This window comes from Panthera onca, chromosome A2 (assembly GCF_046562875.1).
Source record: "Panthera onca isolate mPanOnc1 chromosome A2, mPanOnc1 haplotype 2, whole genome shotgun sequence".
In the NCBI taxonomy this organism is placed as follows: Eukaryota; Metazoa; Chordata; class Mammalia; order Carnivora; family Felidae; genus Panthera; species Panthera onca.
This window is the reverse complement of record NC_138340.1, coordinates 154,611,125-154,626,816: the sequence shown is the minus strand read 5'-3', so window position 1 is coordinate 154,626,816 and position 15,692 is coordinate 154,611,125. Positions and strand designations below refer to the sequence as shown.

Here is a 15,692-nt window from a genome sequence, read left to right as displayed (position 1 = left end):
TTTCTGTGTCCCTCCTCATAGGTTCTCCAAACGATAAGTCCATTAACGCACTTCTGATGGCGGTTACAGGTATGTTGTGTGGCTCCGTTTCGTTGTACTATTACTACTCCTCTGTAAATAAAAAGAAGAGAGGGAAACTGTGTGCTCTTTCAGTTTGAGTAATACTAACCCTTCGTTATGGAGAACTCACATGGTAAAAGGAAAACTGTCTACTTCAGATTCCGTTTCTCTGCTCTTATGTGACCTCTTCAGTCCTGTTGTTAGAGAAGCAGTCCCTTTTGACAGAGATTTTCTGGTACTTGTTTTTACTTTATTTTTTTTTAAGTTTATTTATTTATTTATTTTATTATTATTTTTTAATTTTAATGTTTATTTTGATTTTTGAGACAGAAAGAGACAGAGCATGAGTAGGGGTAGGGAAGAGAGAGAGAGGGAGACACAGAATCTGAAGCAGGCTCCAGGCTCCAAGCTGTCAGCACAGAGCCCGACGTGGGGCTCGAACCCACAGACTGTGAGATTATGACCTGAGCCAAAGCCGGACGCCCAACTGACTGAGCCACCCAGGCGCCCCTAAGTTCATTTATTTTTGACAGAGAGAGAGATTGAGAGAGAGAGAGAGAGAGAAACAGAGCACGAGTGGGGGAGGGGCAGAGAGAGGGAGACAGAATCCGAAGCAGGCTCCAGTCTCTGAGCTGTCAGCACAGAGCCCGACGCGGGGCTCGAACTTGAGGACCGCGAGATCATGATCTGAGCCGAAGTTGGACGCTGGACCGACGGAGCCACCCAGGCGCCCCTCTAGTATTTTTTGATTGGCCTCAGCTTCCCCTGTTACTTCTAGAAGCGACTTAGGAAGATGGCACGTTAGAAACCAGTTCACCAGCTTTCAGTGTTGGAATTGGCCAGTGTTTCTCCACTGGAGCAGCAGATGAAACAGTTGAGTGTAATCAGGGCCGTGGTATAGAAAAATGACTCTTAAACTTTAGATCATACTCCGGAGAGTGAGAGCTGCTCGTGATACGTGAGGCACATGGAGCTCATTCCAGCCGTGCGAACAGATTCACACGGGCCAGCCTCTGCTCAGTCCTCAGACAGCCTTGCGGGGGGCGGTGGCTGAGAACAACCATCTGCGCCGTTTGTGGAGCTGCTTCTCTTCACTCTTATTTTCAGTACGTGTGTTTGAATTTGGATAGTCAAATGCTCAGTTGACACAACTCTACCGTAGTAGAAGTCGACAAGCGAGTGTAATTGGTTACTAATGAACGCAGCCTTTGCAGCATTAGAAAGGCTGTATGTTCACTGTGTTTTCTGTATCTTTGGCTTTTATAAAAATATACTGCCGTATCACGTAATTCAAGTAGGACTTTCAGAAAAACAGATGCCAGCTAGTTTGAAGATGTCATTATCTGGGAGAGTGTTCATTTTTACTGGTTTCTTCATCCCCCCCTTCACTGTTTCTCTTCAGCATATTGATTAAAATGTTGAGGAGTGCCTGGGTGGCTCAGTGGGTTAAGCATCTGACTTTGGCTCATAATCTCCGTATGACCGTGAGGTCATAATCTCACGGCTCGTGAGTTCGAGCCCCACGTCAGGCTCTGTGCTCACAGCTCAGAGCCTGGAGCCTGCTTCTGTGTCTCCCTCTCTTTCTGCCCCTTCCCTGCTTACACTCTGTCTCTCTCTCTCTCAAAAATAAACAAACATTAAAAAAAATGTTTGGATAAGAGCTTATCTTGTCCAGTAGATTTCTAGTGGTGTTAAGAATAGTGTGTTAATGAGAACCTGTTTTGTTTATGACTTCAGGATTTTTTATTGGTGGACCTTCTAATATGATTAGCTCTGCTATTTCTGCGGACCTGGGTCACCAAGAGCTGATCCAAGGGAGCAGTGAGGCTTTGGCGACCGTCACAGGAATTGTTGATGGAACCGGAAGCATTGGAGCAGCGGTAGGCCAGGTGAGAGAACAGGAGAGGGGGTGAAACTGAGTGGTGAGTAGTCTGTCAATGGTCCAAGAATTTACATCTGCCCACCGGGCCACAGTAGGTGGCACTCTAGTGCTATACAGGACACTTTCCCGTAAAGCCTTACGTTGCTAATCTCCTCTGAGGTCAGCTAATGTGACCTGATATGGAAGGTCTTTCTACGTTTTTTAGTTTCTTCTTCCCACTTTAATATCCAGATTCTTCCTGTCTGGAAATTAGCTGACACCTCATAAGACAGCTCTCAGTCCCAGTTTGCTACTCCTTTCTTCCTAGCCTGAACTTGGCAGTCTGCGGGGCCCTGAGACACATGCTTCTCGTTATCCCCCACCTGGCATGCACACCCTACCTCCTCTCTCCTACCAGACACACACGTTCTTCACATGGATCCCTACCAGAAATCGCCACGGACTCTGGCAGCTGCTCTGAGTCATTTTCTCTGTTTCCAATGGCTGTGTCTCAAAGGGCGGTTCATTAAAGTCTTGGGTCAGGATCATCTAGGTGATTTATTAAAGTACAGAACGCTAAGCTTACCACAGGCTTGCTGATTTAGAACATAGAGATCTGCGTTTCAAAAAGCCTTCCTGGTGATTGTGATGCACTCTAAACTTGAGATCGTCTAGGCTAAGATTGGCCTACAATAAGTAGTCAGAACAACTCAAATCGATCTTGTTTTGCTTAAATTCAACCTTTTCTCTGGGACAGTTGTGAGTCATGCCTCTCTTAGGTTATACCTTTCCAGCACATTGAGTGCTGCTTTTGCAAAAATAAGGATCAGAGAATCATCTGCATAGATAAAATAGTTGAAACTTTGGAAGTGAATGAGATGTTTAATGGGGAAGGAAAATATAGACAAAATCTCAGAGGCTGCCCAGTGGTCGAAGAAACAGGAAGTCAGCAGGGTGACGTGTAGGAAAGGGGAGGTGTTAGTCAGTAAGGTCATAGGTATAGAGAGGCCAGAGAGGGAGAATGGAATCGAAAACGCTCTTAGTTTTGACAGGTCATCATCGGACCTGAATATTGCTGTTTGGCTTGCTCTGTGGGGCTAGATCACGATGCCGGATTGCTGGTGGTTAATGAGAGAGCAAGAATTGAGGAAGATAAGCCATCTTAATGCATATCACTACTCAGCCGTATCTTGTATATTTATTTGTGAATGTCTGACTCCCCCACCATGTTGTAAGCATCACGAGGGCAGCATTTTGCATTGTGTTCTGCTGTAGCCCCAGTACACAGAACAGTGCCTGGCACACAGTAGACCTTCTAGCATCTGTTGAGTTGTGGTAGAACGACTGATCGATGTGATTGATGTGCTTATTAGCATATTTGATGATGAGACTGAAGAGGAAGAAAAATCCAACAAAAAGTAGGAGAAATTTGCTTACTTGATTGTGCTCTGGAATAGAAACCAAAGAATGCTGTTGGCTACCAGTTCAGAGGTCTTCGTGTTCATGTAAGCGATCAGGGGTGGTTGTATTGGACATCCTTTTCTGACACTACTGTATTTCAGGTTCTCGTTTCTCACTGATGTTTCCTGCATTAACCAAGTAGGCATGTTACAAGGAGCATTTCAAGGAGCTTATTTTTGTGTAGGGTGCCTCACTGCCAGTATTTGGATCCCTAACTGTGTATGTGGGTTAGCGTTGGGTTTACTTTGGTGGTCAGGGAAGTGGGTCAGGAGTGAATCATTGTTAGCTTTATTCATTCCTCTTCCATGTTGATTTTTGAGTAATTTCCCATTGCTCGGGGCATGAAATCCCAAACTGTGACTTAATATCAGAAACTTGATGAGCTTTGTCCCAGCTCTCTTAACTCACCCTGAACAGCTTTCTTTCCCCACGTTTCCTTGACTTCACAAGAAAATTGCCCTCTCAGTTTCCATAGCACTTGGTGAGCACCAAGTGGGCTCCCGCTTGTCATGGGGCATCCCGCTTCCTGGTTTATCTGTCTATGCCAGACTGCATTCCTTGCAAACAGGAACTGTTTCTTTCCTCCAATGCTTAGTGTGTTTATGACACACAGTCGGGGATCAGTAAGGTTAAATCGTGGTGTCTACCCAAGAAAAATGAGCACACGTGTCCATATGAACCCGTGTGCACGTATGTTCATAGCTGGATTTTTCATAACAGCTAAAAATTAGAAAAAACTCAAATGTCCACCAACTGAAGAATGGATGAACAAAATGTGGTGTATTCATTATGATGGAGTAGTATTTTTAAGAGGGTATCTGGCACTTAAAAGAGGATAGATGTTACATAGGTGGACCTAAAAAATATTATGCTAAGTGAAAGAAGCCAGTTACAAAAGACCACATACTGTAAATGATTTCATTCATGTGAGATATCCAAAATGGGCGAATCTGTCCAAAATGGGCGAAAGAGAGTAGTGGTTGCCTGGGAGCAGGTGGGCCTGAGGAGTGACTACTGATAGGTACGAGGTCTCTTTGTGGGGGGGAGGGCGGGGTGGTGGTGGTGATAGAAATGGCTTATAATTAGATTATGGTAATGGTTGCACAATTCTGTAAGTATACTCAAAACCATTGAGCTGCATGGGTGAACTTTATGTTATATAAATTATACGTCAATAAAACTACTTAAAAGAAAGATAAAGTAACAGAAAGACACGGGAGCACTGCTCTGAGCTCTTTAGTGAGCGACCAGATCTCATAGTTTCATAATCTAGGGTAAATCACTCACTTGTTTTGCTTTTTAATGTTTGTTTGTTTTTGAGAGTGAGAGAGAGAGACACACACAGAGTTCAAGCCAGGGAGGGGCAGGGAGAGAGGGAGACATAGAATCTGAAGCACGCTTCAGGCTCTGAGCTGTCAGCACAGAGGCCGATGCAGGGCTTGATCTCTGCCCCTCCCTTGCTCACGTGTGCATGTGCGTACACGAGCTCTCTCTCCCAAACATTAAAATAAATAAAAAACTCTTCAAGAAGAAACCATAGGGCGCCTGGGTGGCACAGTCGGTTGAGCGTCCGACTTCAGCTCAGGTCATGATCTCACAGTCTGTGAGTTCGAGCCCCGCGTCAGACTCTGTGCCGACAGCTCAGAGCCTGGAGCCTGCTTCGGATTCTGTGTTTCCCTCTCTCTGACCCTCCCCCATTCATGCTCTCTCTCTCTCTGTCTCAAAAAAAATAAAGGTTAAAAAAAATTAAAAAAAGAAATCATAGTGACAAATCTTTATGACAAATGTGTACAAATGGCCAATAAACACTTGTGAAGATTCTCAAGATCCTTCACTATTAGGGAAATGCAAATAAAAAACACAGTGAGATGCCACTTCACACCTTTTAGGATGGCTGTAATTTAAAACCAGGACAACAACAACAGAAAATAACAAGTACTTATGAGGATGTGGAGAAGCTGGGAGTCTTTGACATCGCTGGTGGGAATGTAGAATGGCGCAGCCACTCTGGAAGATGCTTTAGTGGTTCCTCAGATAGTGAAACATGGAATTACCGTGTGACCCAGCAGTTCCGCTCCTAGGAATATACCTTAAAGAACTGAAAACAGGACTCACATGTTTGTATAGCAGTGTTCATTGGAGCATTCTTCATAATAGCCAAAAGGTGGAGACAATCCAAATGTTGGTCAGCTGATGACTAGATAAATAAAATGTGGTGTGTCCACACCAGAGAATATTATTCAGCCATAAAAGGGGATGGTGTTCTGACACCTGCTGCAACCTTGAAGACAGTATGCTCAGCGGAATAAGCCAGACACAAAGGGACAAATAGTGTGTGATTCCACCTACCATGAAATATCTAGGACGGGCAAATTCTTAGAGATAGAAAGTAGATTCGAGGTTACCAGGGACTCGGGAGAGGGGGTGGTGGGGAGTTACTGCTTAATGGGTGCAGACTTTCTGTTTTGGGCGATGAAAATTTTTGGGAATAGATAGTGGTGATGGTTGTCCAACATTGTGAATGTACTCAATGCCTTTGAATCATACACTTAATGATGAATAAAATGGTTAACTTTATGTTACATATATTTTGTCAGAATTGAAAAAGAAGGTGGGTTAAACGCTAATGGATCCTTTTCAGCAATTGAAACAAAGTCAGAGAACATGCTGTAGAATGTTAAAACTGTACAGAAATCCTCTGCTTAAATAACGCAATCGAAAATGAACAGTACGCTTGGAAGACCAACTGTTTTTGAAAGCTTCAGTTACAGTACCTCTCACTGGAAGAAAGAATGATTAAACGGAAATGGCTTGAGGATGTTAATTTTCCTCTCTTAGTAGCAAAGTGAATAAAAATAAACCTGAAGTCCTGTCCTCTGCTCTGCAGTTTTTGTATTTGGACTCTGCCAGCTTACAAGATGAAGGCCAGGTATCTTTAAGTAGGAACACACACGTGAAAGCTTTGGACACTGAAAACCATTCTACAAATCCTAACTCACTTTCTGGAAGAGCTGTGTTTAATCCACCTTTCAGCTACTTCGTGTGATTAATTTATAAAGGATTATGTCGTAATTTCTTTTTCTCCCTTGTAGTATTTAGTGTCTTTGATCCAGGACAACCTGGGATGGATGTGGGTGTTCTACTTTTTCATTCTCATGGTAAGTGAGCGTGTGCCTTTTTTTTTTTTTTTAAACTTGTAGTTTTTCTTACTAATTTAGTTCAAAGCATTTACTTAAATCTCTTCTTAAACTGGCAAAATTGCTGATGGGTTTTAATGACCCTGTGGTGAAAAGTAACATTTTATGAGTCTATGAGATACATTCTTTCAAGGTGGGAATGGGTCTTTAGTTTGCCCTTGATCTAAGCCTCATGAGTATTGTCATGTATAATTCCAAAAAAAAAAAAAAAAAAAATGGTGAGAGACTTACTGAAAGTATCCCCAACTGTTAACCGCTGTATTCTTCCCGGGTACTCTCTATCTGCTAAATATAATTTGGAATTCTGAAGGAAATTACAGTGTACCCCAAGCAACATCAGGCTCAAAAAGAAGCATTGCTATAATTAATACCGTGGTGTGTCGGTTCTAAAACGATGAGAATCTCTTGAGAAAATATTTGTCGTGCCTTGAACATTCTTGGCTGGAATTGTGTACTTTCTGGGAAATAGCCAATTCAGAATAAGGCCTTACCGTTTTAAAATGTTGCTGTCTGTTGAATAAGCATGCGACCTGACCTCTTACATTATTGGTGAGATGGTGCTCGAGACAGGTCTCCCTGAGAGAGTCCGGTGACAGCTTCATCCAGGAGGGGATGCATTTAATATCCCACTCCTAAATCTAGTGCATCCTAATTGGAGACAACCTCAATCGCCCCAGGTCCAGACACGGCCCTCCAGCCTCGTCCAAGGAGCCTGGAGTTCTCTGGAGCTGCCTCAAGGCTGCGTACTCTGCTGTCACAAAGGACGCTTCTCCTGCCTAACTGCCTTCTAGCTTCTGAAGACTGGACTGTGTGTCCCTGTGTTCCACTTCTGACATCTGTGCTAAATAGAGGGAGATATCTCCTCATGAACCTGTCGTGTGATCACACAAGAAATTGTACTAGAAAGAAAACTGGATCCATTATAAGAAACACGTTTTAAAGTGAGCTCCAGGGGCGCCTGGCTGGCTCTGTCAGTAGATCATGCGACTCTTGATCTTGGGGTCATGAGTTCAAGCCCCACATTGGGTTCAGAGACTACTTACTTACTTAAAAAAAATTAAAAAAATAAAAAGAAAGTGAGCTCTAGTATCAATTTTTTGCTCTGCCTATGGCAAATCATTTAATTTGTGTACATTAGTTCTTTTTCTGGAGACTGTGTAACATTAAATTTTAAAAAAATATATTAACTGTGATTTTTCGAATCATTTTTTTAATTCATTAAAGATCAAGTCATCTTTGCACGAAGTCATAATGAATGTGATTGTCCAAATTCATTATTCCGTTCAAAACATGGTGCTCTAACAGAATTCGTTAAATTGTCACTGCATATTTAATGCTTTTTTCTCTTCACAGACAAGTTGTACGATTCTATTTATCTCACCATTAATAGTGAGGGAAATACGCCATCTTATGCAAAGACGACAGGCTCACTCACTGAGTGAGTGAGTGGTGCCTGCAGGAGAAAAGAACACTGGGAGACGCATCAGGACTCTTATCTCTTTTAATTCACCCTATTTGGGCGTTGTCTTAAGAGCTCCAACGAAACCTCAGATCGGCAAGCCTCTTTCACCTTGTGACGCTGACGATTGGTGAAGGCTGGGCTGTTTTTCTGCACTACACAAATTATCGTGGATGATTTTATTGCTGTCGTTCCATAAACGGACTGAGTGGCCTATGAATCTGCCAGCGTCTGTACTTGGCCTGTTGAGATTTATCCTTTTCACCTCAAGTACTGTATTGGACCTGGACTGGATTCTCCAGCCTGGAAAGTTGAGTGACCATGAGACAGTTGCACATGGTTCGTATCAGTGACGGGCTCCATGAATAGGAAAGGATCATTGGATTTTGCTTTGATAATGAGTTTGCAGAGAGCGGCTCATCTTTGAAGCATCAAATCCTGGTCGAGGGCTCAAGCTGGATCAAGCGTAAGCCTGCCTTGGACAAAGAATCCCTTTGTTAAACTGTGGTGGGAAAATCACACTACATGGTGACTGGCTCAGTCACTCGGTATCTGATCTAAAGTTATTCAGCTCTGGATGCAGAAATATCTTCAAATTATTGTCAGCTCATTCTCTTCTGTCTTCATTCAAAATTTACTTCGATTCCTGGAAGTATTCAGTCTTCCTTTCAAGGACCATAAGGTACATCATCAGTTGTTGTGAACATTCCAAGGTGTAGCTCACAACTGAAGTACTCAACCCCAGATTTGCTGTCTGGGAACGTTAGGATCCACTAGGAAGCTAATCTCCTTAGCCCTGTTTTCAGAGAATTGATCTCTCTCACGACCGGGTTCCTTGAGTTACCTCAGCAGAAGACTAGAATTAGAGGAAAAACCTTTTGTCCTAGTAAGTGTTAGGTATGTGACCTTGAATCATATTAATGGGTTACTAGGGCCTGAGGACTAGGCATCTATTCTTTAGAAGTTTGTAGTGTGTATGTCTTCAAGGCTGTGAATTCTATACTAATTACCGATATGTTAAAGTCATTCTGTATATATATATATATTTTAAATTATGGACACAAACTAGGGGGGAAGTGTGCAATTTTGAGGGCTGCCTAATTCACATTGGGATAGGGAATATTTTTCAGCTTCTTACTTTATACTGTAAAGTGTGATGTGTTTATGGACTTGTTAATGTTATTTAATCAAGCAGATTTCCAATCAGTTAATTGCTCATTACTGACAAAAAAGGGAAAATATGAAACACAGGAAGGGAAAATAAACTGACTTTTGTAGTAAATATCTGTCCATCTGGTTATTTAAATATGTACTCTGAGTTTCTTGTTCTAGAAGGTGATTCATGCCTTATGATTTCCTGCTGTTGACCATTTACTGACCCTACGGTGTTGCCAGAGTGTTCAGCTAGCCCCAGAAATGGCCCCATTTCTGTTACGTTCTGTGGACACTTTCCCTTCCCCTTTGTGTGAGATTATACTAAGTTTGGATGAGTTGCCTGATTGTAATTTAAGAGTTGTCTGTAGACGGATGCCATTTTTATGATTTAACCTCCTTCTGACATTCGGCTGTGAGTTTCCTCTCTGTCCGCATTATCAGTATGGTAGCATCTTTGTATCCTGACACCAACATTATTTTCTTACCCTGTTGAAACTCAGCTGGGTGAGTGTTCCCCTGACCTCTCTGTAGCTGTAGCCCCCAAGCTGTACGTATAATGAAATTATAAATAGATAAATGCTCAGCTCTGAACGAAAGGATATATTGCATGATAGATTTCCGTATTCTAGTTCTGGCCACCTACAAAGGAATCAGCTTTAAAGAACTGCTAACTTCACTTTCTTATTAATTTCCTTTCCCTTGACCATAGGGAAAGCTCCTTTGGAAATGACAGCTTCTCTGGCAGCTACGTCTCGGATGCTCACGAGGTTGAGGAAGGTTATCCTGGCCTGCCCTTCCTAGTCATGCTGTGTTTTCTTCTCTCCTGTGTAGTTTCAAAGGAAGAAAGTCTCCTCCCCGCTCCTGCTCATTCTGTTCCTTCCTGCTTCCTGGAAGACCAGAGTTGCTCAATAAATGTTCATGCAGGAAATGCCTGAGCGCCCTCAGTGTGCATCATGAACTCTGGGATGGAGGCTGCACAGTGTGCTCTCATCTGCTTCCTCCTTCCTTTCTCCTTAAAAACCTCCAGAAGCCCCAGGGATGCCTGTGGCTCAGTCAGTTGAACATCCGGCTCTTGGTTTTGGCTCAGGTCATGATCCCAGGGTTGTGGGATAGAGCCGCACGTGGGGCTCCCCGCTGAACATGGAGCCTGTTGAAGATTCTGTGTCCCGCTACCCCTGTCCCCCGCTCCCTCTCTGTCTCTCACTGTAAAGAAAACAAAACAAAAACCTCCAGAAGTCCTCTCTGCCTCCTAGATAAATAACTGATAAAGCCTTTTCTTATCCCTACTAGTTCTACTGATTCCTATCCTATTTTTCTTTTCACAGTCAAACCCTTTGAGTTAATGGATGGTTATCTGCTGCCTTTCTGGCTGTTGTTGTTATTGTTCTGATTCTTGTTGTTCTGATATAATTATCAACAGTACCTCCCTTCTCTACAAGTGCCCCAGTTTAATTTTTTTTTTTTAACATTTATTTATTTTTGACAGAGACAGAGCAAGCGGGGAAGGGACAGAGAGAGAGGGAGACACAGAATCCCAAGCAGGCTCCAGGCTCTGAGCTGTCGGCACAGAGCCCGATGAGGGGCTCAAGCTCATGAACCGTGAGATCATGACCTGAGCCAAAGTTGGACGCTTAACCGACTGAGCCACCCAGCTGTCCCCAAATGCCCCGGTTTAGACACCATATCCTTACCCTCCAGCCTCTTATTTCATCACCTATAGACACCGTACATCTGAAGATCATTAAATATGGAGATCTCTTTTCCTCATTTCTTATCTTTCTTATTTCCTCTCTTGTACTTGACATTGGTAATCACTTCATCTTCCCCTGGCCATTTTTTCTCTGGCTTCTGTAGCATTTTAATGTATTGAATCATCTGACCTCCTATCCCCTTTACTGGGTTCTCTTCTCTGTTTAGTCTCTGTTAGTTTCTTTTCTATAAGTGTCAGCAACTTTCCCTGATGAGCTGTTCTTACCTACCAATAGCTCTGTTAAGCACTTAGTGAATAAGAAACCACTAAAGACGGGTGTGGCATCAGTTTGTTACATACTATCTGGCGTATAGTTAAGAGCAAGTCTCCAGGGAAATGCGCTCAACTTCTGTAACTTCAACTCCCTGTCCCGTCCCAACCACACCGCTCTGCCAATTGCCTGTGTGAGTGGTTTTCAAGGTTTCCTTTTTTTCTTTTTAAAGGTTTCTTTATTTACTGTGAGAGAGAGAGAACTTAAGCAGGGGAGGGCAGGGAGAGTGGGAGAGAGAATCCCAAGCTGCTTCCGTGCTGTCAGTGCAGAGCCCAACGCGGGGCTTGAACTCACAAACTCTGAGATCCTGACCTGAGCCGAAATCGAGTCGGATGCTTAACCGAGGGACTCACCCAGGTACCCCAAGGTTTCTAAGTCATAAACCCTTTTGAGAATCTGAAAGCCATTACCCTCTGTCTAGATCAAAACGCACATATGAATGAACATTGAAGATTTGTTACAGGGTGTTCATGGGCCAAAACTTGAAGCCCATCCTTGGACCACAAAGTTAGAAACCTTGGTGTAGAGAATCAAGTGCCATCTGGCATGAAGTTTTCCACAGTCCAGTTTCTAGCTGTTTCTTTACCGAATCTCCCTTTGCCACTCTATGTGAATCTTCTACAGAGTCAGATGCTTGGCTTTATCCCTTGCTACAAATGGCAGTGCATTTTCATACCTTATTGTCTTTTTTTTTTTTTTTTTTTTTTTTTAGGAATCACCTCTTTTTAATTTTTTTAAGTTTTTAAAAAACTGTGATTAAAATATGCATAACCTGGGGCGCCTGGGTGGCTCAGTCGGTTGAGCGTCTGATTTCGGTTCAGGTCATGATCTCACAGTTCGTGGGTTGGAGCCCTGCATCAGGCTCTGTGCTGACCACTTGCTCAGAGCCTGGAGCCTGCTTCAGATTCTGTTGTCTCCTACTCTCTCTGCCCCTCCCCCGTTCACGCTTTGTCTCACTCTGTTTCTCAAAAATAAATTTAAAAAAACCCAAATACACATAACCTAACATTTACTATCTTAACCATTTTAAGCATATAGTTCAGCCATGTTATGAGTGTTTCTGTTGTTCATACCCTCTTGTCTGTAATACCCCTTTTTAACTCTCCACCTTGTGAACCTGAACTTTCCTTCAAGGCTTGGCCAGCAGCAGCTAGTCCCAGCAGCCTTTCTCAGCCAGCCTCCCTAGCATCCACTGTCGCCCTTTCCCTGTCTAGGAATAGCAGAAGTACTTACTTGGTGCTTAGCTGTTTCTGTCTTAGCTATTTTGACATCTAACTCCCCAATGAGATTGTTGCTCTTTTTCTCCAACGCCTAATGGTTGGTGCTAAGTAAAAGGTGATCATGTTGGAAAAGGTGGAAGGAAGATGAGAGAGTGGAGGGTGGGCAGAGCGGAGTGTGGTCCCTGACCCTGCAAATGGCCCTTCCCTTTGCCTTAGAAACAGTCCACCTCTTGCAGGAGGCGGCCAGGTGCTGAGGCCGGCTGGCGTACGGCACGTCATCCTCTCCTCAGGCTCTTTGGGAGACCTGTCAGGGCCGAGGCAACAGGAACAGTGAACTTCTTGCTGCAGCGCAGATCTCATGCTGTTCGAGCTGCTGTCTCTGTTCCTGCTGTGTGCTTTGGCCTGGACTGTCCCGCTCCTTACACTGCTGTTCCGGTGCTGTTCCTCCCGCTCAGCCCCTGGTGCCCTGCCTCCGAGGAGCCTGTCCTGACAGCCCCACTCCGAGTGCTCTTTTTCTTCTTCAAACTCCCAGAGCTGTTATTCGTAGGCCACACAGTCTGCCCCAGGCTGATTGATTTTACTGCTCAATTTTGTTCTCTGGTCGTTTCTGGTTGTCATTTCCTCAATTAAATCGTGAGCATCAAAGAGTCAGTTCCACGTCCAAGGATGCAGCAGCCGTTTAATCAAGGAAGCCCGTTTACCTTCCCATGTGGCCTCTTGCACTTTTAGATTCCGGGTCACCTTCCTTTTGCTTTTCCTTAAGTGCCCTGATCATTTCTGGTGACCAAGTCTGTTTCAGCATGTATCTGAATAAATCAGACTATGAGATAATGATGTTTACATACGTGAACATAGGTTCGTGGTTATATATGTGTGTGTCATAGGTTATTATAGGGAACAACATGTATGTTATATATAAGTATACATGTTGCATATAACCATACACATATGTACATGTGTACATATATCTTTTTTTTAATGTTTATTTTTTTTTGAGAGAGAGAGACAGAGCATGGGTGGGGGAAGGGCAGAGAGAGAGGGAGACACAGAATCTGAAGCAGGCTCCAGGCTCCGAGCTGTCAGCACAGAGCCCGATGTGGAGCTTGAACCCACAAAGTGCGAGATCATGACCTGAGCTGAGGTCTGATGCTTAACCAACTGAGCCACCCAGGCACCCCTATATATCTTAAGTCTAATAATTGAAAAATTCCGTACCTGAGCATCCAGGGGTGTGGCCTTTCCATCATCCTGACATAATAGTTCCTATGCCTGTACATCTTTAAAAGGTGCCTGCCCATTATTCACTATGCCCTTTTATGCCCACTGCATTGTTGTGAGGCAGGCAGGACGTGTGGTTCTGTTCCTTAGATCGAGAGCTGAGGCTCGGAGACATTCAGGGGTTTGCCCAGGGTCACGTAGTCAGTAAATGACAGAAACAGAACTAAATAAAAACCCAGGCCTTTTGACTTAACTCTGGGGCCTTTCCCATTATGCCATGCAGCCCCCTCCCAGTGAATCTTATCCTAGGCTACAAGGTGTTTACATCGTGTAACTGCTCCCATCCCTTCCGAGGGCCGGGGTCCCGGGGCGTGAGCAACCCTTGCATCACGGCTGCCTCCGGCCCTACACCTGCTGCGCGGCACTGCGCCCAGACCCCTCCGGCTGCCATCCATGCTCCAGCCCACGGCTTCCCTCTGCAGGTGCCTTCTGCCCCACGTTTCCCTTCCTAAAGAACACCTCTTCCCTCTTTTCCTCAGCCCTTTTCTCTGAGGCTCAGGCGGATTCTGCACCCTGACAGACTCTTGCACTGTAATTTCTTCCCTCTTCCCGGGCCGCTGGGTGCACGGGTTGCACACACTCAACCTTAGCCAGGTCTGCCTCTTGCCTCCTGACCAAGATCCCTGCTTCTTACCTTTCTTTCTAATGAATGCTTAATTAACCTAGAACAAGGTGCTGGCCCCTAACATGCCAGTAGTCCGCTTTCTAGTGCCTGCTATTGCCCTCCTATTAAAGAAGTAACTTTTTTTCTTTTGTCTTTTTTGCCCCTCCAGAAATTCAAGAGGTAGCAAAATCATTTGAAACTGTTTTGAATCCCCTCTATCACAGTGAGGTGCTGACAAACAGGCTGCCCCGTTTGACCAGAATGTTGTGGCTTTTAATGGGATAATCGTATTTACGTGAAACCTTTCATCTAAGGACTTCAAAGGCCTTCACCTTGTTTAATAGTTATCATCACGCTCTAAAGAGGGACATCAGGCAACCGTAGTCCGAGTTTCTGTGTGTGTGTGTGTGTGTGTGTGTGTGTGTGTGTGTGTGTATGTGCAGTCTCTTATTTATTTAGCGTTTCGTTCATTGTCCTAGCCTCACCATAGAAAAGTTTCAGAAACCCAACAGTAATGCAGTTGGTTTCCATTAAAATTACCACCTAATGAATAGCATACATGAGTTGCCTTTGTTTCAGGGGACGAATATGTTAATGGGGTTATAAAATAACAGGGGCCAGGAGGGTGGGGCTGGGGCGGGCGTGAAGCAGCCATCACTAAAGAAGAGTCTGCAGAGACCCTGCCCCAGAGGCCCCTGTAGTCGTGAAATAGGTTTCATCATTGCACCACCAGTTGTGTTCATGAAAAAGATGATTTTTTTTTTTTTTTTTTTTTTTTGGAGAGAGAGAGAGGAAGGGCATCTCCAGCAGGCTCCGTGCGGGGCTCAAACCCACGACCCTGAGATCATGACCTGAGCTGAAATCAAGGGTCGGGCTGAGCCACCCAGGCGCCCCCATGTAAAAGGTGATTCTATAAACAAGTTCTTGGAGGGAACGTAAGTGTGGCATTGTCACCCAGATTTGTCGTTTAGCAGAACTTTTGAGAAGTAAGCGCGTGTCAAGACGGAAAGAAAGGTTCCTAATTAAGTTAAAACAAGGCCCAAGCTACCCCACCCCACCCTTACACCTCTCACCCCTGCAATCATTAGGCTACTGAAACAGCCTCTGGATAAAGGGACGGGTTAGTTAAGAATCTTAAAAAAAATTTTTTTTTAATGTTTGTTTATTTTTTTAACGTTTATTTTGTTTTATTTTATTTAGAAAAAATTTTTTTAACGTTTATTTATTTTGAGACAGAGAGAGACAGAGCATGAACGGGGGAGGGGCAGAGAGAGAGGGAGACACAGAACCGGAAGCAGGCTCCAGGCTCTGAGCCATCAGCCCAGAGCCCGACGCAGGACTCGAACTCACGGAACGTGAGATCGTGACCTGAGCTG

The 15,692-nt window shown here is 44.1% G+C and overlaps 1 protein-coding gene across 8 annotated transcripts in view; it reads left to right on the top strand.

Annotated features, from left to right (window-relative positions):
• SLC37A3 (solute carrier family 37 member 3) overlaps positions 1-15,692 on the top strand; it is a 150,806-nt gene that overhangs the window by 34,289 nt on the left and 100,825 nt on the right. For 5 of the 8 annotated variants that reach the window (XM_060633262.2, XM_078438699.1, XM_078438703.1 and 2 more), the window contains 4 exons: positions 22-69; positions 1,798-1,949; positions 6,475-6,540; positions 7,933-9,320. In XM_060633262.2, coding sequence (XP_060489245.1) covers positions 22-69; positions 1,798-1,949; positions 6,475-6,540; positions 7,933-8,025 — 359 coding nt within the window. In that variant the 3' untranslated portion in view covers positions 8,026-9,320. The other 3 variants (XR_009610236.3, XR_009610235.3, XM_081795080.1) reach the window with 2 other exon arrangements.